Raw genomic sequence first — 22,530 nt, 5'->3', positions numbered from 1 at the left:
CGACGGCATAATCACGATGAAAGGAGACAGCGCGATTATGATAGAATGGCGAAGAAGAAATGACGTCGATGGAACGACGACGACATGACAGTGGGATTGCGTTTCTGAAATGCTGACGATGGCGTGACGACAATGGCATGAGGAGAGTCGAACGAAGTCAGAATGACGACGTCGATGGAACGACCTCGACGGCATAACGAAGTTTTGTGAGCTGGAATTGATGACGTCGCTTGAACCATCTGAAGGTAGAATTTTCTCGCAAAAAACCATGTCCCCAATGTGAATGTTTTTTTCAGTTTCCAGTAGAAAAAAATTATTGAAAACCTATGAATGCAGCAACAATTTATCGCAAGCAATTACTTTCTCTGAAAAAGCCTTTACTCTCACCCACAGTATAAATAATTCAACGACATCGCACCCAAAAGCGTGACTGAACCAAAAATATGACAATTCCTGCGGCTTCCAAGCCATTGGAAATAACCAACAAACAAACTATGAGCGTGTGACAGTAATCGTCATTTTTTTTTTTACAGTAATCGAGCACCAGACAGCAGAACTCGAACCATTTCGACAATGCGTAATGAGCTCTGAACAATGAATTTGTGACATTTACATGTCCTCTGATGCGTTCTTTTTTTTTTTTTTTGCCATACGTACGCGAGGTTCACGCCGTCATTGTCGGCGACAAGCGCCGAAAAAAGCGGCTTGCTGCAGCGCACCAGCGTTGTGCGCCGCCGTTGCAAACAGAGGCAGCGAAGGCTGTCTGCGGCATGAGCTGAGGCAAGCAATGGACGCGCTAGTACACGATCAAACGTGGTGGCGCCCGCAGGAGCGCGGCGAAAAGCGTCCATAGAAGCGAGGATAGAGGAAGTCAGAGCTGCAACTCTACCCTTCTGGAGCTAAAGAAAAAAGTACCGATTTCCTGAGGGAAAAATGAAAACACGCTGGGTTTCTTTTTTTTTTTCTTTTTAGGTGCGCGCGCAAGAGCGCGGCCGGCATCGAGCGCATTTCGGTGTCCGACCAAATCGGACGTTGGAAACGTTCGGGCCTTGTTTGTGGCGGTTACCACTGACCTTCGATATCGAACCACTACAAAGTATTCAACCCTTCAGCTGTCCACAGACCCTTCAAACCATCAAGGCAGCCTTTTATTCATTTACCTGGAATACATTTTGCACTCTCGGAACCTTAATAAAAAAACTTCACTCATCTTGCGTGCCTTTCATTAACGCTGCGCGCCCGGAACTTTCAGGTGCCGAAAGGCACGCGCGTTACCAGCGTGTCATTGCATTCTTGACAGGAAAGTAGAGAGTGCCGAGTTTACAAAAAAAGAAAGACAAGCAAGACAGGTTACTGTTGGTCGGGGTCAAACAAACTCTCCGCTTTGAGCTCGTCGGCACAACGCCATAGCCACGCGGAGCAACAGCGGCGGGTCATTAAAGAAACAACCGATCGATGCTCGTTCTGGTCATTGACACACGTAGCTTAAACTTAGCCAGAACCATGGGATCAGGATTATTAGACATGCCGTAGTTGGGGACTCTCAGAATTGATTTTGACCTCCTGGGTTTCTTTAACGTCCACTTAAATCTATAAGTACACGAGCGCCTTCGGCCCCCATCAAAATACGGCCGCCGCGGCCGGGATTTGATCCCGCGACCACAGCAGTGCAACACCCCAACCGCGGCGATACCGCAACGGGTTGCCACACGCAGTGGCCCTATGTGAACTGCTCGTCGGGTTTAAATTTAACTAACGTAGCGGATGTAATGCAGCGCCAACGTTTCCGTCAATGGCGCATTGCGTGCGTCCCTGCGCTGCCACTTATGAAACGAAGGAGGCAATTATTGAGCGTACCTATACAGGTGCCGCCAAATTCCTGCCCACCGGCCAGAGAAGCAGGCTGCTCGGCCAGTTCGTGCTCACCGCTCGACGTCCACGATGCGGCCCTCGGCGTGCTCCTTGGAAGCCATCCGGCCGTCCCGCGCCGGTCCCCCGTCGGCCACCCAGCCGAGGCCGTCCGCGAGCGCCAGCCGCAGGGCCTCGACCAGCAGGTGCGCGCATCGTTCCCGGTCGCGCAGCTCGAACCGCTCGAGGATGTTGAGCGCCTCGAGAAGCACGCTTCCGTGGCTGGGAAACGGCACTGTGTGCACCCGGGCGCCGCGGTAGGTGGTGCTCACGGGAGCCACCAGGCCGTCGCCGCTGTCCGCCGGGTGTCGGAGGAGGTCGGCCGCTTCCAGAACGCCTCCCGCCCGCTTGACGGCCGCCGCCACAGCGTCGGCTACGGGCCCCTTGTAGAAGGCATCCGCGCCCTCTCGGCCCAGTCGCTGCACGTGCGCGCGGCGTCAGGTATGTACCACGCACGCTTCGCTGTCCGTCGTGTTGTTCCGATGCGTGCGTGATGGATGCAAAACGCGAGAACTGCACCCCCGACTGCGAACGTTTTCGGAGCGCGGAATTCTAGAAGCAAACTATTTTTTATTCCGCCTAATTAGATAATTAATCTTAATTAATTATTTATCAACTTTTCAAATATTATAGCTAGATGAAAAATTAGCAGTGGCTTAGCTCGGCTATGCCAGGATATACGTAGCGAAAGCTAAGGCATAGCATGGTTAGCCTTGGTTAATCTTGATTGCTGGTTTAACGTTAGCTGGGACACCCTGTGTAATGGAAGCGTGCAGCGTGTACGCACTCCTAAGCCGACCATTTTGCTCAATTAAATACCAGGTCCTCATAGCCGAAGTCGCAATTTCACCCACAAGTAACATGATCCATGCAAGCGACCCATGGTTCTCATTCCGACGTCGCTTGAGGGCAAAAGGTTGATCTACCAGTCGGTGAGCGGATCATCTGTGTTGGCATCCCGATCATTCTGTTCGGTTTCATACGGCATTTCAGTTACAATCCAAACGACTTTCATTAGTTGCAGATTCTCTCTACACAACCATTCCTGATGACGCCAGAGCAATGTACAAAAAAAAAAAATCTACCCTAAAGCTATCGCCGTTTACACACATGTTCGCGCAGCACGAGAACTGTGGTCGAAGCGGAGAACACGAATGCCAGCATTAGCGATTTCGGTCTTTTTTGCAGGCGTATTCACCGAGGCGCTCACCTCGAGCAGGTCGCCGAGTGGCTCGTTTCGCAGCACCTGTCCCGCTCGCGGCGTGGGTAGGAAGTAGGCTCCCCCCACCAGCTCGCCTAGCCTGGATTCGTAGGTGGCCCAGTGGGCCGCGTTCACCACGCCCACAGGGAAGCCACCACGGGCAAGACGCACGGCCGGTGCCAGGACCTCACGCATGGACACCTACGCGCACACAAACCCCTTCAGATGAAGAAAGATGAACCAACCACAGCGGAGTGCCGGGAACTGCTTTACACACGCTGATTGTGTCCAATCTGTGTTTATATATATATATATATATATATATATATATATATATATATATATATATATATATATAGATAGATAGATAGATAGATAGATAGATAGATAGATAGATAGATAGATAGATAGAGAGAGAGAGAGAAGCTAGAGCACCAACAGAAACATTCATACCGTCTACGATGAAAGCACGTACAATAAAGAACCAGAAAGCTCGCCTGCATGCATTCGCGACTGTATTGTAATGAGGAATTAAACACTACAATTGGGGAAAGAATGGATTCAAATTGCGCTACGTAAGCATGCTGCCTGCGCAACCACGATGCGTTCAAGGCGTCAGACGCTAGCAGTCAGCAACTTGGCTTTGCAAAATGCTCGGTACAATTTGTGTGCGCCCGAGCTTGTACGCGTGCGTGCGTGCTCGTGTTTCGTCTCTGTACGCACTGACACAAAGCTCTGCCCTATAGAGGTTCCAACTCATTGGGTCTGCGGCACTTTTTTTCATGCTTTCTTGTTGCTTAGTGTTTGCGGTGAAGGGCCCTTCCAGTTTTTGCTGTTTTCTGCTGCCAATCGCTTATACATACGTTCTCTTCCAATAAAAGCTTCAGTCGTCACTCAGCGGTCGTCCTGTGTGTCTCGTGTACGTGTTCTCGTGCTGCAACAAGCAGGTTATCTTACCAGCTGACCCAGCTATTTATCCTGCTGGTAAACTTATTGCCCCCTTTGGGGGTTCGGGCTCAAAAATGAAGTTGTGTACCGGCTGTTTCAGCGAACACTTCCCATTTTTTTTTATTGCTTGTGGCAGACACCACAATTCTAGTCCATGAGCTGGTCTACTCGAATAGGCAGACGTTCACAAAAAATTGAAATGCATAATCGACTAATTAACACAAAAATCCCTAATTAAGCTTTTACGTAATTACCTCAAGGAGCATATTGCAATTCACAAATTCTACCCGGAGAGCTCGCCAGGCCGATACACTTCGAATGAATTCTCAAGATCACATCAGTTTCGATGTATTACTTCCCCAACCTTGCGGAGAAATGCATTGGCGTTCCAGTTACTTTCGTGCTTCAATGCATGAAACTTCGTTTCAAGGCATGAAACGAAGTTTTATGCATTGAAGCACAAAAACGCACCACAGTTTAAAGGGACACTAAAGGCAAATACTAAGTCGACGTGGACTGTTTCAATACCATTCCTGAAACTTCGCACCGCTTGTCTCTTGCCAAGAAAATACTTAGTTTGCGAGAAAATTGCATCTGAAAGGTCCGTATACCTTTATCGCAATTCGAATCTCCCGCCACCCAATAGGGGGAGTGGTGACGTTGCATACGCCATCACCACCCTAGCCACCATGATCACCCTTTGCTGCCGTCGGTGAGTAAAGCGGCGCCCGACAGACGGCGGCACCGAGCCAAGACAGAGTGGCGGATTCGGCGCTGCAGCTGCTCTTTGGTCAAGTGGCGTAGACCGTTCGGGCATCCCGCGACATCACATGGAAGTTGAATTCTCTGCTGCTTGCAGTTTGTGCGAGTTTCGCGAGACAGCAAAACCAGAGCAGCACTACACGATAACTATAGTGAAGCGCGAAAGTGTGGGCGGCGCGGAGTCGAGCGAAAACGAAACAATTCGACCGCCCGCGTCGTTGTCAGGGTTAGTTCAATGAGTTTTTTTTCTTTCTAAAAATGAAATAGAAGAGGACAAGTAGCATTTTATTTCGCCTTATAATACAAGGATGTTTTGTCCAGCGAGTGGTTGAGTACAAGGGACAGAATTTAACTGAGGAGCGCTTTCGTCATCGCGCAAGTACTTAAATGCCCCGGGGGAGTCTCTAATCATGTCCCGCATTTACCACCATTTCTCGATAATTAAGGCCCTGTTCGCGATAATTTTGGCGCCTTAGACATTCTCGAGGCCTAATGTATCACTTTAGCTTGACTTAATATTTGCCTTTAGTGTCCCTTTAAGCATTATGCGTTTGACGACGCATATCTCGTAAATGGTGTCATCCACGCAATTATTTTCAAGTGGATATGACTTGCAATCTCAGCCGATAGAATTTGTAAATTGCAATATATGCCATAATTAGTCAAAAACTTCATTGTGAAATTTTCGTTAATTAGTCTATTATGCGTTTCAGGTTTTCGTGCAAGTAATGTCCGCCTCTTCGAGTAGACCTGGACTAGAATTGGGCTGTCTGCCACAGGCAATCTTTAAAAAATTCAGAAAGCTCGCTGAAACGCCCTGTATACTAGACATGCAATTATTGCCACAGGCGTTGCCAGCACTCATTTGTTCCTTGTGCAGGCAGGTGAAAAGGTACAAATGAATTTCGCATATCTGCATTAGTGAAGATAAATACAGAAGACTCGTGACGTTGTCTACCACGGCAGTGGTCGTACACGAATGCCACGATTGACCTATAAGGTGGCAGCGTTCGTCGAACGATGCCATAAAGTACGTATCACTATGAGCATGAGCAACGCGCATTACCTGTCCGCTGCCGCAGTGGCGCAGGGTGTCAAACCAGCCCTTGACGGCACCAGGAACGGTGGCCTCCATGCCAGAGTTCGCTCCTGCTACGAACAGCTCCCGGGTCAAGGCTGCAGGGCTGCGACCGCTGCGCGAACACATAGAACACTTTACGCAAAAAAAAAAAGTTAAACTTTGAGGGTTTCGCATTTCGAGACCGCGATATTATGATTACCAGGCACGCCGTAGTGGGGTGGCTCCGAATTCAGTTTGCCCTCCTGGGATTAGTTAACGTGCACCCGATGCACGGCAGACGAGCGTTTTTCGCATTCCACCCCCATCGAAATGCGGCCAGCTGCTGTGGCCGGGATCGAACCCTGCACGTGCCCCATACGTAGGGAATCGGCCTACGTACGGGGAGTGCTTGACGCCTGCTTTACCTCCGTCGCGGCACTGGCCGGCATTGCACTATCTTCGGGATCGGCCCACGTATGGGGAGTGCTTAACGCCTGCTTCCCCTCAGCCGCGGGTCGGCCGGCATTGCACTATTTTCGGGATCGGCCCATGTATGGGGAGCGTTTTGCTTACAACGACACGAAAATTTTCTTGGACGGTGGAGGTATACAGTTTGGCTGTAAAATTTCGCCAAGCCAATCTCACGATGACTGTCGAAGGTAATACGTCCGCACTGAATCAATATGGCCACACAAAGTATCGCCACCGCCGAAACGAGTTACGTTTGAGGCGTACACTGCAGCGGGACTCCTCTTTCGCGCTTCCCTTCGCGCCTCCGCGAAGACTGGGGAGGCATTTGAAATGCGTGGGGGACCGGTGCATGCGAACGCTGAGAAACGCGTCATGCGGCAACAGGGCTCCTCTCTCTCGCGCTTCTTTCTCGACACGTTGCGCCATCTGGTGGCGCTGTCGAGAACTCAGCGCATGGCCTCGTAGACGAGAAGCGTGGCGCGCCGGTACCTGCGAACGCCGAGAATTGTTCCCTCGCTTGTCGCACTCTCAGTGGCACATAATCAGTAACCCAAGTTGGCGAGACGTTCATTGAAGAGCGTCACATACCCAGTGAAATAATGGCACTGCTCACTAAAGCGTTGGCGCGGAAGGCATTCACTGAAATGCGCACCTGACTGCCCAATGCATTTGTCATAGCCTTCTAATCATTCGATTTGCTGTCCTTGAGTAAACTTTGTTACGTTGACTCGATTCCGCTCTGCACCGGAGAAATTTAACAGATTCTTTTAGCCATGGCAGAGCGGCACATTCCCAATGGCATTGTGACGGAGGCTCGTGGGGCCGGGGGTTTAGCACAGAGCGAGGAGGACGTGGCGCACCGGCATTGCCTTTAGCTGCTGTATGTCAGGGCGGGTACGGCATAAGTGCACAAAACATTGGAGTACGTACAACACTAATACAAATCTAGAGCAGGCTTCGCGGTGCGCCTCTAATCGTCCGTGGCTACGCGGTGAAGTTCACCGAGTTGGAGCGTCCATTCTCACCCGCCAGGCGACTCATCTACGCGCAGTGTACAACGGCGGGGTCCCCACGGTATGACGAATGACCGCGACCGTGTCGTCTGCCGAAGCTGCCGCGCCCCGGCACCGGGGATGGGGAAGACGCTAGCCGCCCTGGGCTCGTGGAGCGTGACCGACCCGTTGGCGGCGAGCTGCGCTGGCTCCGGCCCATGTACAAGGTCGTCAGCACTGCTGACGACCACGCGAGCTGCAGCGCTGCCCGGTTGCGGCGGCGGGCTAGCGGAACCGGCGAAGGGGTAGTTCGCTTTGGGTTCGCTTGCTGTGGCTTGGCAGTGGACTTGCGGCCATGGCCGCGCTCGCCGGCCACGCTATCCCAGAGACCTGCACCCGTTGAGTACGCGTGCGTTGGTTGCTTCGGAAGCTATGACTTCCTCTGTCGTCTCCTTGGCTTTACTCTTTCGGTGCCCACGACGGCTGGAGGGGCGAAATGCGCTCGAAAAGATGACAGAAAATTATTTGCGACGTCACTGTCGGCTTTACAAGACCTTTTGCTAGCTGCGCTACGAACTGGAGGAGACTCGGGTGTCAGTGGCCATTCCACAGAGAGGGAGAAGCTGCGGTTCCTCGCCACCGGCCTGCTGCTTCCAGAGGTCTGCCGGAAGGGAAGCACGCATTGAAATCCCCCAGATATCTGTCGCGGACACTATTCATGAAGTTCCTCTCGTAATTATTGTTGTTGGCCGGTAGAAGGGCTTGGTCAGCTTTCCTGCAACCCTGGCTGCCGAAGCCAACGACACATTTGCATGGCGAGAGTGAATTCCAAGTGCTATCGCCAGCGTCCATTCAGCAACCAGAAGGGTTCAACCCAGGCTGCTCCAGCGCTTCCTTTGCTCGACTGATAAGACTGCGGAGTCATGACGGAAGTGTGTAGAGATGTCTTATTTAGCGGCCATTTTTTGCTCTAGTTCGTGAGTACAGCACATTCATTCTCAGTTTCCCAGTGCTGGAAGCGCACGCCGTTGGCACGGCGCTCTTCAATTTTACTTCGCGCATGCAATGCAGGGCCAATATTTTGTAATGTTCATTTACATTTTCGTGGTTTTAGCACGCGACGCGCCGAGAAGGGCAGATCGCAGATATAATATGGTCGCGCGGAGGCGACGCGCGAATCATGTCCGGGCCGATAACTAAAGGCGAAAACAGAAAGGAAAATTTACATGGAAAGTCAGAAAACGTGGCCCTAGACCCCATTCCACGTTTCTAGCACACTCGCTACTCTAGAAGTGCTGGCAGTGCATGTCTGGTGCGTGCATCGCGCAAGCTCGTGGTAGCAGACGACAGAGCACTGCGCTCGGCCAACTCTTGTGACTTAACACTTCCGACGCTACATGCCAGCAAGAATGAAAAAAAAAGATACAAGAATAAATTTCTTCAAGCATTGCGTAAACACGTGGCGTTGCACGTTTGTACTTTAAAGCTTGCAATATATTACTGAATTTACATTTTATATTTATTGAGCAAACAGGAGCACTGTGCAGTTCTACAAACACGCAATACGATGACGCGCACTTCAGAGGTGGCACACTCTCGTTTATTGGCTGTGTCCTCCCCTTCTACCACCTCCGCCTTCTCCCAACTCCGCCTTGGGGGCGGCCCATCTACTGAGGCAAGCGGCGAAGTGAACCGTTCGCTTTCCGAACAGTTGTAAGATTCCTCCCCAGAGCACCGATATATGCCTAAAACAGACCTCCCGCTCTCGTGCCAAGCTTCGACGCGCAAAAACTGTCCGGCACCGTCTGCGCATGCGCAGGCGCGTAGACGCGAGCTGGCGCGCGTCGGCAAGCATACGTGTGGTCAGACTTTATACCTTCAGGCGCCCCAAAGCTCCGCAGTGATATCACGTGACGTCAGGACCGACTGTTCTCTTAGACGCACAATACATACCATGTTACGAAAGCATGTCTACAATGGAGTCGAGTGCTACCTTCGCATTGTCGCCCACTGCCTATTCTTACAACCTCCGCAATAGCCCTGGACGTTTACCGAAATTTCGATAAAAATTTTACCGTTGCGAATTCCCTATCTAGAACGCACAAGTTTCTGAGAACTATACGTTCGCATCGAAGGTGTTTAGTCTGATATTTACTACTGGCATTCGGCGAAGAACGCGCCCCGCAACTGGGTTGCGCGCGAACACGCGCTCTCTGCGCCTTTGTATGGTAGGTGAAAGTCCGAGCACCAACTATTTTGCGCATTTGTGTTATTCGGTAAGCGGTGTCTGCTAAGAAATCAGTACGGAACAGTTACTGCTAGGGAACTGTGGGTATAGGTTGTCGATAAACTAGACATACACAGGAGCCTAACAAATGCGCCCTGCTTTCAAATACTTAGATGCGCGCTTTATAACACACCAAACTTCGCACTGCAGCTTTGCCGTTCTCCTATCAGTATTTATGTACTCTGAGAGACGGACACTACAGGAGGTGTCGAGAGTCACCGTTTAAAGTCGCAAAAGATATAGGGTGACCAAAAAGCTATATCAAGGCAACTATAATTACGCAAAATCGATGAAGAATACGCTAGTGCACCTGAATTTAAAAGAAAAATTTGATTAGAAAGAAATAAAATCATGAATAAGTTGCCTTCTTTCGCCTCTTTTATCGCTACCTCAAAGAGTACAATAGCATTAAAAACTCCTACTAAAAGAGAAGGGTCCGGTAGCTAGAGCTGTTGTATTTAATTTTCAAGCTGTATAGCAGTGACCAATGCATGAGGTGGAATGCAAAGTGAAAAAACAGAATTTTAAACAACAAAACAGTTACAGCTAAGCATTGAAAGGAGTATTTCGTCTAATTTCTCGGGTAGAAATGCCTCCTTATACAACTTGACAACTTCTCCTAACAATCAGCTAGAGTGTTCGCGGCATATTCAAACAATGGTGAAACCTCTAATAAATTGCCTATATTGGGGGCCTATATTCGCTTCCTGTAAGCAAAAGTCTACAGGCGAGAATTTGATGTCTCTTATGTCACTTAAATTGCGTATTGGACCTTTGTAATTCTAATATATGAGGAAAATAAGGATGTCATAATAAAACAGGCTACGTACTAGTGAACACAAGCTAAAAATTTATAAGTGGCTTAACTTGTATGTATCATCGAATTATTATGCAGTATTAACAGGAGCGCTAATCACTCAGATAAACGGACCTTTGTCTGGTGCAGCTACTGGGCGTTTATCCAGAGCTGCTCTTTCACCGTCGACGGCGATCTTGGAACGACCTCCGTCACTCGCAGAGGCGCTGGAGGACGAAGAGTTAAGTGCTGAGCCGTTGTGGTGTTCAGTTTAGTTTAGGGTCCTGTGTAACCATCTTTGATGACGATGTAGCCGCACTGGACCAAAGGCAGTGGGAGGAGCCATTATGGGACCACTCTCCGCGAGCCCAATAAATTCCCGAGACCTGTCACGCCCCATCGACATAGCTTGTTTTGTATAGCTCAGGAGGACAACAGTTTCCTTGCTACAGAAAAGGATATATATTCTTTTTCACTGTGAGCGCTGTTATTTCTTTCTGCAAGCGCTGGCGAATGAATACCTTGGATAATCTCAATTATAATCTATGTATTACGGGAAAGAGTTGACCTCCTCAGGTACATAAGCAAGTCAGCCGAGAAATTATCGATGCATTGTGGTCTTTTTTCCTTTATTTGGGGCTTCCAAACAATAATACAACGATTTCAGAAATACATTTTTATAGCTTATGTGTTCCTCTTTAGGACATATGCGTCCCTATATCTACCTTAAGGGAACCGAATATTTACGCGTGTTTCTTAGCTACTCCTACCGTGAAACTCCATGAAGCAATTTCTTGCTAGCACAAGTGAACATTGCAAACGTTGGAGCAGGCAAATGTGCGGTTTTCAAGCTTCGAGTTGGCACAAAACCTCTCCCGAGCGGGGAGGTTTTGCAATTTCGTGTTAGGGAGATTCTGACCTTGACTTTTTTGTGCACCTGTACATCTGTCCAAGACTTGTGCTCCGCTCACGACTCGAACATTTTCGAATAAGAAACCGTTCGACTGCTTGGAAGAGCTGCAGCGAGGTCAGAGCGGGCACAGTAACATCGGTAGTTTGCACTTTAACGTAGCTAATGTAGGTATTGCTTACTCTAATGTCCCGTAATTCAAAGAACACTGGATGGTAGTATATTATTTTTGATCTTCCGTTCACTTCGTTGGTTACCTTCTTTGAGTTGGTAGGATGTGATTCTTCATCATGAGGTCGATACCAAGAAATGCCTACATTTTTTTTCTGCCGACCTTATGAAGACCCTTCCGTTTTGCCAAGCATACCGTTTATTTTTTTACAAGCATTTTTACCAAGCTGTCGAACTTCATAACAAATTATTTTTGGTGGTATTAGATCCTTCGGTTGTTTGCACTGAGGAATGCAATTTATTTCCCCGTGTTGCACGCCGGAATCATCTGTGAATCGCCGAGTTTTGTATGTCTTCTTCCATTCGATGAGTGACTGCACACGTAGTTTTTGGGAGCAGATAACTGCGAGACTTGACTGACACACCTTCTCTCTCGTTCTTTAGGTGGTTTTGAGTGTTCCGGCTTCTGCGAGTGTTCTATGTCGAATTCTGCGCCGACGTTCTTCACATTTTCTAAGCATTAAAAATATTCTGCATCAAACTCTGATGCATATTCGTCGTCGCTGATGTCATCAAATAAAATGTTATTTAACGTAGTCGGGTGGGTGGTCCCCGGCACTACAATTGGCACAAGTTGCTTTAACACTACATGTCTGCGATAATTCACAAACCTTTGGCACTTGAAGCACTGTCTCGGATTTGGAGTATGTAGTGTAACGCTTATTTGGAAATAACCTGCATTAAGAGAGCTAGGCAATACGCTGGTGTCAAATGTATTGCATGTTTTGATGGGCGTTCTTCGAGATTTCGTCGCAGTCTCATTCTTTGGAATTTGGTAACCTTTTGCTGCTTGAACCCATCAAGGAGTTCATTTTCTATTAAGTGTAGGAAGTCTCCTTCACATAGTACGTCCCTACTTGTGTGCGGTGTGCTCAAATTGGGATCATCGGTACTGGACAGATAGCCTTTGGACATGCTCATGTTCCAGGAGGTGGTCGCCACTCAACATTTTTGGCGCTTTGTAACCTTCTCCTAGTGTGTTTCTGAAGCATTTCGTCACCAAGAATGGAGAGAGCTTAACGCATTGGCGAATTTTCTTCACTATGTATTACTTGATACTTGGCGAATGTTTCAAGGCTGCTTGTAAAGGACAATTGAAAGGCTGCGCCGGTGCGACCTCTTTTCAGACGCCGATCAATAAATCGGGGCTCGTGAGAACCCGTAGCGGCATGAAGTTCTTTTTTCAGGGGGAGGGGGGGGGGGGAGTAGCATTGCGAACCATCCACCACCAACCTCAGCCCGTTTACGCTACAGGTCTTCAGATCAACAACACCCGCCCACGTCAGTTGTGCGCTGCCACTATAACCGATACCCAGGCTGGCTAACCATACAAGGTTAACCCTAGCATACAGGAAATTTGAAGACATTCCTCAGACGAAGACTTTTCTTCAAAGAACAAGACCTTTCTCACGTGCAAGCTTTCTGGGTCCTTGGCCATCGAAAACAACATAGCAAAAAGCATCCAACGCATTCGAATATTAAAAAAAAATAACAACAGGCATACTTAAGGTGCACCAGGTGCTGCAGTTAACTGACTAATGCAACCACAGCCCACTTCTATTTGTATTTATGTGTGCTTGTATGTAATGTGTGCCGTTCTCTTCTTTTTTTTTTTTGTTGCGTCTTACGTGATTACGTTTGCTTTTGACTGCCGTATCTTTGTATATGCATTAGTCACTATGTATCTTCCTCATCTGGGCACCTGCTCATCCCAAACCGCATCACAGGCTTTTTTTTATTACTGAAATGAAAATAAAAGAAAGATGTAGTCACCCTATAATGCTGACGGCTACTCTTTTTCTGATAGCAGAAATCGCGGCCTCGTGTACGTGTTTCAAACTCTGTATGCGCGCACATGCCGCAACACAGTGCATTGTGTGGTGCAACTTGTCATCGCCTTTTGTCCGCGCCTTTTGTTTTGTATGTCTTTGACTGCGTATGAACTTCATTTACTTCCTTTTTAGAAGTCTTTGTTACAGGTTTTTCGAACGTTGTTTTTTTTGTATGGTTTTTCGAACGTATTAAATGTTTCTTCTCATCTTATACTCTTCGGTATTGTTACTATTACGCGAAATATAGTATATGCCACTATTACAGGGTTGCTAGACGTTTCATTTATTCTCATTTGAGTAAAAAAAAAAAATGGAGAACATGACAGGTCGTAAAGGAGACGCAAAAGTGACCGTCATAAATATGAGCACTATAATAAATTATGCCGTGTTATGACGTTTGCCAGTTTTTCATTTCCGTGATGTAAAGGTTTTGGACTAACTTAATGCAAAAAATCATAAATCGAGAATGTCGTGTCAAAGCACTCCTTCAACAGGCGCACTGAGTATTGACAAACAAAGGCGACGAACCACGGTATCGTTCGTCTTTAAGTTTAAGCGCCAACCTAAGAAATGTAACCTTCTCAACGAGAGTGTCAGTCCATACAATTTGGCCTTCGCGAGCAGCGCCCAGATTACGCGGCTGTTATCTACACAGAGTAAGGCTGCTTTCTGTCTCTATTCCAAGGCAATCACGTCAGTATAATGGTTTAGTGTCATGACGTGCCGTTTGCGGTTATCTTACGTCGTGTTATCAGCGTCAAGCTTCCCTACCAAGGCCTCCAGCAGAGAAAAATAAAGAAAAGAATCGTGCACTCCGTGCAGGAAAATAGGCAAGCGGTTCACGAACTACCTGGTGAGGAGAAATTGGTGAATTTTCACACATTACTTAATAAATAACTAAACGAATCAGTGTACGTCTGCCGCTAAATATGAAAAATAGTGCGCTATGATCACCAGGTATAAATTATTTTGCTGTGGATCATGGGAAACTCCAAAAACAGTCAGACGGTTAAAATTAGCGAACCACTTCCGGTAATAGTTTTATGAAAACTAGCCTTAGCTCGGGGCCAACTTCGATTTCCCTACTCAAATAAATGTAAAACGAAAAAAATCTGTTCATGAAAACTACTGCGCCGATTCGAATGAAATTTGTTGTACTTGGGGAAGTTAAATACTAGTGACTCTTAAAAGCAATATCTTGCTTTATGACTCGCAAATATTGTAGGAAAATTTCCAGAAAGTGGTAAGCTGAAAAAAAATTAAATGACGGAATTTAGAAATCCGTAACTATGTGCCAATAATTGATATCGCAGTTGTGTAAACCGGATCTGTTAGAACTACTAATGCGGGCAAATTTGATACAAAAAAAATTACAGCCTATATATGTGAAGTTGTGAGTACATCTACGATGGTTTCGCAAAAGTACTGCTCACAAACTAAAGGTATATTTTACAGTGGTGCATAATACATCAACTTTGTCCTTCTATACTCGCGGTCAACTTTCTGTGGCAGTGAAGGGAAATCTACGGAGGCAAAGCACGTACAAGAGATAGCGCTTCTCAAAAGAGTCACGTGTTTTCATCCACGTTAGTTTAAACTCGGGAAGAGAAAACAAACACCTTGTCAGCAGCAGTTAAATAGGCCAAAACACACCACTGGATGTAAAAGTTTACTTATTTTGCGGCTTTTTTCTTCCACGTCTGGGCAAACGCGAAACCGTCGCACGTGGAAGCTGCCTCGATTCAGCGCCTCTTCCGAGCAACCAAAAGTACTGTCAAACGCTGCCGGACTACTTGGCGCGGTAACACATGTGCAGCAGCCACGCGCACGCAGGTTTCCCTTCATAGCCACAGAAAGTTGTCCACGAGTGTATATGTGTTATGAGGCTCAATTTACAGAATTGTCATTTCTTATCTTATTGTTACATTACAGAGTGCTCTCGTTTCAACCCGCAAAGAGCAGTCCTCTCAGCCACCCTAGACAAACTGGACAAGCGCCCAATGACAGAAAACAAGATCCTTGGAAACTGGCCTACGCGAACATCATCAGCGCGATCGGCTATGAAGGCGCTGCTGCGGTACTTAAAAGACACTGGACTTTCTGACAGATTGTGACTTCACTGTGTGACGCAGGATTGTACGGTGACACTGCATAACACTAGGAACGCCTTTGCGGGCTGCGTGAGTGCCCACAGAAACAGTTTGTGTGTACGTGCGTGTGTGTGCAGTTTCTCTTTTATATTTTTAATCCTTCTCTCTCTCACCTATCGCATCCCCTTGCCCCTCCCCCAGTACAGGGTAGCCAACCGGAGATAATCTCTGGTTAACCTCCCTGTCTTTCCTTTGCCTTTCTCTCTCTTGCAAAAGATGATACTTGAGGTTCTTTCTTCGGATGTGACATTTGCAACGATTTCTATTAAATATTTCCGGTCTAAATCAAAACTCCTTTCTTGCGGTCACTAGATTTTCGATTTTCCGTCTAGATGCAACAAACCTAATCGAAATCGGTGCAGCGGTTTCGGAGAAAAACGATTCCTCTGTTCCCATTTATTTAGGTTGGACCCTCGAGTTAAAGCTTTCTCTTAAGCGCATGAATTCAATCAATCTATAGTGCGATAGTGACGGTCCTGAGTAGGCCAGTATCCGTTCTGTGCCCCAAGATGACAAATGCACAAAGGGAATCAGATAGCCCGTAGCTTCCGGTATTGCAGCGAACGAGTTATTGCGACTATATAAGCGCTCGAAAACGTTTACGAAGACGCGTAAGCGCAAGCCACTCCGAAAAACCAAATGTCGCAGTTTGCTGAAAATTGGAAGCCATATGTGCGTGCGCGCTTGCGTGGAGAAGAGGTTGTAAAGGTGACCCGCGGGCAAAGTTACAAGCATGAGAGTGAATCCAGTGCGTTGTGTGAAAATCTGTCAAGTTCAGGTGCTTGTCCGGGCCCATTTTGAGTTTTCGCTCTCTCTCTTTTTAAGGTTCCGCGCGAGATCTATATTATAGATGTAGCCTGCAGAAACGTTGTACCATAATTATATATACATTCAGTAACGTGCTTGCGAAAACAGGCCTTTAGGGCGAATGAAGGAGTCAATAATGTCAGCAGTATACTAATTTTCCTGCTACTCGAAATCTGTCCGTTGTCCGAAACGCTGGCCACAAAGCAAATTGTATTGTCACGTGGTCGTGACGTCAAAGAACACAGTAGCAAAACTGTGAAAGGCAAAAACTAGCTTTTATTGGGCGAACCTGTGCCCACAAAACAGGCTACACTTAAAGCACAACGAGAGCGGCGAACACAGTCGGCGATCGTCGTAAAATCTGCTCAGCGGGTAAAGCGCGTCGGCTTTTATAGATCAGCCGTCGAATGTGCCAGATTAACCGATGGGACCCGCGTGTCTTCCACAAAGTTCTACACTATTCGCGTCACGCGATAAAATCAGATAACACAAAGTTCGGCGACAACAGACAGCGGATAGAAGCATCGAAAACTTTCCAGAAACTTCTTTTACATGCAGGCGCGTCCTGCGCTGCACGATAACATTTGTTAGGCGGCCAAACGTGGTCGCCCGATAAAGATAAGTACACGTGTCATTACCCCCCTCTTAAAAAGCATCGACCCGATGCTGCAAACAAACGAAAGTAATAAATAAGCACTCGTAGCAGAGAAAACAACAAAATAAGGGAAGTTCGTTAGCGTCCGTAAAACGGTTTAAGCCGCACCACGTGGACCACTTCAGGTCGTGCGCGGCGCCGCTGTGAATGCGAAATGCCGTCTGGCACGACCTCATAGTCCAGTGCGCCAATACGTCGGATGACCTTGTAGGGTCCGAAATAGCGTCGCAGTAGTTTCTCACTCAGTCCTCGTCGGCGTATCGGGGTCCATACCCAAACACGGTCGCCGGGCTGGTACTCGACGAAGCGTCGTCGGAGGTTGTAGTGTCGGCTGTCGGTACGCTGTTGGTTTTTGATCCGTAGGCGGGCGAGTTGTCGGGCTTCTTCGGCGCGCTGGAGATAGGTAGCGACGTCAAGATTCTCTTCGTCAGTGACGTGCGGCAACATGGCGTCGAGCGTCGTCGTCGGGTTCCTGCCGTAAACCAACTTGAACGGCGTGATCTGTGTTGTTTCTTGCACCGCCGTGTTGTAAGCGAATGTTACGTACGGCAGGACGGCATCCCACGTCTTGTGTTCGACGTCGACGTACATCGCTAGCATGTCGGCGAGGGTCTTATTCAGCCGCTCCGTAAGACCATTCGTCTGCGGATGGTAGGCCGTTGTCCTCCTGTGCCTTGTCTGACTGTAGTTCAGAATGGCTTGAGTGAGCTCCGCTGTAAAGGCCGTTCCTCTGTCGGTGATGAGGACTTCTGGGGCGCCATGTCGCAGCAGGATGTTTTCGACAAAGAATTTCGCCACTTCGGCTGCGCTACCTTTCGGCAGTGCTTTAGTTTCAGCGAAGCGGGTGAGGTAGTCCGTTGCCACGACGATTCACTTATTTCCGGTTGTTGACGTCGGAAAGGGTCCCAGCAAGTCCATCCCGATCTGCTGGAATGGTCGGCAAGGAGGCTCGATTGGCTGTAGTAATCCGGCTGGCCTTGTGGGCGGTGTCTTGCGTCGCTGACAGTCTCGGCATGTTCTGACATAACGGGCGACGTCGGCGGTCAGGTGCGGCCAATAATACTTTTCTTGTATCCTCGATAGTGTCCGGGAAAATCCTAGATGTCCAGAGGTCGGATCGTCATGTAGGGCGTGCAATACTTCTGGACGAAGTCCTGACGGGACAACAAGAAGGTAGTTGGCGCGGACTGGTGAAAAGTTCTTCTTCACGAGTAGATTGTTTTGAAGCGTGAAGGAAGATAATCCGCGCTTAAATGCCCTGGGGACAACGTCGGTGTGCCCTTCCAAATATTCGACGAGGCCTTTTAGCTCCACGTCTGCCTGTTGCTGTGCAGCGAAGTCTTCCGCGCTTATTATGCCAAGGAAGGCGTCGTCATTCTCGTCGTCTTGCGGCGGCGGGTCAATGGGGGCGCGTGATAGGCAGTCGGCATCGGAGTGTTTTCGTCCGGACTTGTAGGTTACAGTGATGTCGTATTCTTGTAGTCTGAGGCTCCACCGCGCCAGTCGTCCTGAAGGATCCGTTATATTCGCTAGCCAACACAACGCATGATGGTCACTGACGACTTTGAATGGCCTGCCATAAAGATAAGGGCGAAATTTAGCTGTAGCCCAAACGATGGCGAGGCATTCCTTTTCGGTCGTAGAATAGTTGCCTTCCGCTTTTGACAGCGACCGGCTAGCGTAAGCTATCACCTGTTCGACTCCGTTTCTCCTCTGGACTAGAACGGCACCGAGGCCTAGGCTACTGGCGTCAGTATGGATTTCTGTATCGGCGTACTCGTCGAAGTGCGCAAGTACCGGCGGCGACTGCATGCGTCGTTTGAGTTCTTCAAATGCGTCGGCCTGCGGCGTTTCCCACTTGAACTCAACATCACATTTAGTTAGACGTGTCAACGGCTCGGCGATGCGTGAAAAGTCCTTGACAAAGCGCCTGTAGTAGGCACACATGCCAAGGAATCTACGCACTGCTTTCTTGTCGATGGGTTGCGGGAACTGTGCGATTGCAGCTGTCTTTTGCGGGTCTGGACGGACACCAGATTTGCTGATTACGTGGCCTAGGAACAGAAGCTCATCGTAAGCGAAGCGGCATTTTTCCGGCTTCAGAGTAAGCCCTGACGACTTGATGGCTTCTAGTACTGTCGCAAGCCGCTTGAGGTGATCGTCGAAATTTCCGGCGAAGACGACGACGTCATCCAAGTAAACGAGACAGGTCTGCCACTTTAATCCTGCTAATACCGTGTCCATGACGCGCTGGAACGTTGCAGGCGCCGAGCACAGTCCGAATGGCATAACCTTGAACTCGTAGAGGCCGTCTGGCGTGATGAAGGCGGTCTTTTCACGATCTCTTTCGTCGACTTCTATTTGCCAGTAGCCAGACTTGAGGTCCATCGATGAGAAGTATTTAGCATTGCAGAGCCGATCCAATGCGTCGTCTATCCGTGGGAGGGGGTATACGTCTTTCTTCGTGATTTTGTTCAATCGACGATAATCGACGCAGAAACGTAGGGTTCCGTCCTTTTTCTTAACTAAAACTACTGGAGAGGCCCACGGGCTTTTCGACGGCTGGATGATGTCGTCGCGCAGCATTTCGTCGACTTGGTGTCTTATAGCTTCGCGTTCTCGCGTCGAAACTCTGTAAGGGCTCTGGCGGAGTGGTCGAGCGCACTCTTCGGTTATTATGCGATGCTTTGCGACTGGGGTTTGTCGAATCCTCGATGACGTCGAAAAGCAGTCTTTGTATCGTCGAAGCAGACTTCTGAGCTGTTGCTTCTTAATCACGGGGAGACTTGGATTTATGTCGAAGTCTGGCTCGGGAACTACGGTCGTCGGGGTAGATGCGACAGAATCGGAGAGGACAAAAGCATCGCTGGTTTCCTGAATTTCCTCGATGTATGCGATCGTCGTGCCCTTGTTGATGTGCTTGAACTCCTGGCTGAAGTTTGTCAGCAACACCTTCGTGTTTCCTCCGTGCAGTCGAGCGATCCCTCTTGCGACGCAAATTTCACGGTCGAGCAGTAGACGTTGGTCGCCTTCGATGACGCCTTCTACGTCAGCGGGTGTTTCGGTGCCGACTGAAATGACAATGCTGGAGCGAGGCGGGATGCTCACTTGATCTTCGAGCACCCTCAAGGCGTGGTGACTACGAGGGCTCTCCGGCGCTAGCGCTTGATCTTCCGACAGCGTTATTGACTTCGACTTCAGGTCGATGATTGCGCCGTGTTGGTTCAGGAAGTCCATGCCGAGAATGACGTCTCGTGAACACTGTTGGAGGATAACGAAGGTGGCAGGGTAAGTCCGGTCATGAACGGTAATTCTTGCCGTGCAGACTCCAGTCGGCGTAATGAGGTGTCCTCCAGCGGTTCGAATTTGAGGGCCTTCCCATGCAGTTTTAACTTTCTTCAAATGGGCGGCGATGTGTCCACTCATTACGGAGTAATCGGCCCCTGTGTCCACTAAGGCGGTAACTGCGTGGCCGTCGAGAAGCACGTCGAGGTCGGTGGTTCTTTGTCTGGCGTTGCAGTTACGTCTTGGCGTCGGGTCACGGCTGCGTCGTGTTGAACTAAAGCTGGAACGGTGGGTCGTCAAGTCGTCTTTCGTCGGTGTAGTCTTGGCCATCTTCCTAGTCGTCTCAGGCAAAAGTCCGTGCTCCGGGGGCAGTCCTTGCAGCCTGCGGCTACCTCGCTGGTTCTTGGCGACGTTGGTGTCTTCCGAGTGAGGGCTTGGGTCACGGCTTTGTGGGGGCGTCCGGTACATGAACGCAAAGCACCTCCACCAGATGTCACGTGGTCGTGACGTCAAAGAACACAGTAGCAAAACTGTGAAAGGCAAAAACTAGCTTTTATTGGGCGAACCTGTGCCCACAAAACAGGCTACACTTAAAGCACAACGAGAGCGGCGAACACAGTCGGCGATCGTCGTAAAATCTGCTCAGCGGGTAAAGCGCGTCGGCTTTTATAGATCAGCCGTCGAATGTGCCAGATTAACCGATGGGACCCGCGTGTCTTCCACAAAGTTCTACACTATTCGCGTCACGCGATAAAATCAGATAACACAAAGTTCGGCGACAACAGACAGCGGATAGAAGCATCGAAAACTTTCCAGAAACTTCTTTTACATGCAGGCGCGTCCTGCGCTGCACGATAACATTTGTTAGGCGGCCAAACGTGGTCGCCCGATAAAGATAAGTACACGTGTCAGTATGGAGTTGACAACCTGTGCGAATGTGCATGTGCTTACGTGAATAATGCGGTAAGATCCCGAAGTGTGCCCCCCCCCCCCCCCCATCTACAACAGTTTACTACAACTGATAACGCAAGAAACAGCCGAAGACATGCGGCGCATAATATTGTGCGAGCTCTTACGTCACTGCTTCGCATTTACGAGTGAAATTGCAAAAAACAAAGAAAAAAAGAAAATGACCCTTACTGTCATCTTTTTCACTGAGATCTCTAACAGAGACGACTAATATAAATATACACTGTGCAAGGTTGCACAGTTCCATTGTATTTTATCACGTTTACGTCATATACCTAGTTGCGGTAGCTGTGCTCGGTTGTTCCTCCAACTTGACTTGATCGCGGAGATTATACACGAACGACCGAAGCAAAGTATATCCCAAGAAATAAAATAATGCATTACCAGTCATTCAGAACTTTTATTCGAATCCTGTTTAAATCGCTGCCATATCTGCAGCTCTTGTGAGCTCAACGCGCTGTGGTGAACCGCTGCTGTCCTCACCTTCCGTCGATGCAGCGCACGGCTCGCGTCTGGGCGTCGTAGAAGAGGGCGAAGCAGTCGCCTCCGATGCCCGTCGCGTACGGCTTGAGCACCTGGAGCGCGGCCGCTGCGGCCACCGCCGCGTCCGCCGCGTTTCCACCGCGATTCAGCACCTCTGCGGCGAAAAGCACCACAATACATCGCAGTAGTCTGACTTTACGCTCCCGCGGCGGCGCTTCTTGGCCGTCGACACTCGTTGAATTGATTACCCGCTTCATTCCTTACCGCCGTCATCCATCTTATTTCATGGCGCCACGGCGCATGCGCCCTGCCCTAGCGGATTAGTCGCGAAACGTTTTGGAAGGGTAGCACGCGTCGCTGCACGTCGCAAAGTCCTCCGAGGAAAAAAAAATGCGCGCGGACGCGCGCTGCCAAGTTTATAGATGTGTTCTGTGGCGCTGCTGCAAACACTCACGTCGTGTACCGCGTTGAAGCTCCACTCGTAGCTCGACGTCGTTGCGGTGCCGAAAACGAGCGTAGCGTAAGACTGCAACTGCCTTTTAAAACAGAAAGCGGCCAGTGCTTCGTCCGAGTACTTCGGACCGCACCGTGAGTCAGGTAGTTGCCCCCTTTCATTGATGGCTAGCAAATTTAACGAAAAACCCGTGCGTTACACTTGGGCGACACTTGAAAACATCACGTTGCTGATGACGTCATCTCGCTGCGTAGCCCCTCTCTTGCTGGTGGTGGCAGCGCATGCCCGACTTCACGTACTCGTCTCGTTTAAGGCGCGGTAAAACAGTC

The 22,530-nt window shown here is 49.0% G+C and overlaps 1 protein-coding gene across 2 annotated transcripts in view; it reads right to left on the bottom strand.

Moving 5' to 3' along the window:
* LOC140214419 (glutathione hydrolase-like YwrD proenzyme) overlaps positions 1–22,530 on the bottom strand; it is a 55,405-nt gene that overhangs the window by 22,948 nt on the left and 9,927 nt on the right. The window contains exons 2-5 of one of the 2 annotated variants that reach the window (XM_072285790.1): positions 21,748–21,901; positions 5,886–6,012; positions 3,119–3,310; positions 1,927–2,327 (exon numbers count right to left, since the gene is read on the bottom strand). In XM_072285790.1, the coding sequence (XP_072141891.1) occupies positions 1,927–2,327; positions 3,119–3,310; positions 5,886–6,012; positions 21,748–21,901 (874 nt within the window). The remainder of the gene's footprint in view (positions 1–1,926; positions 2,328–3,118; positions 3,311–5,885; positions 6,013–21,747; positions 21,902–22,530) is intronic. The other variant, XM_072285791.1, reaches the window with a different exon arrangement.

This window comes from Dermacentor andersoni, unplaced genomic scaffold (genome assembly GCF_023375885.2).
Source record: "Dermacentor andersoni unplaced genomic scaffold, qqDerAnde1_hic_scaffold ctg00000042.1, whole genome shotgun sequence".
Lineage (NCBI taxonomy): Eukaryota > Metazoa > Arthropoda > Arachnida > Ixodida > Ixodidae > Dermacentor > Dermacentor andersoni.
The sequence above is the reverse complement of the archived record's forward strand: the minus strand, read 5'-3'. Positions and strand labels throughout refer to the sequence as shown.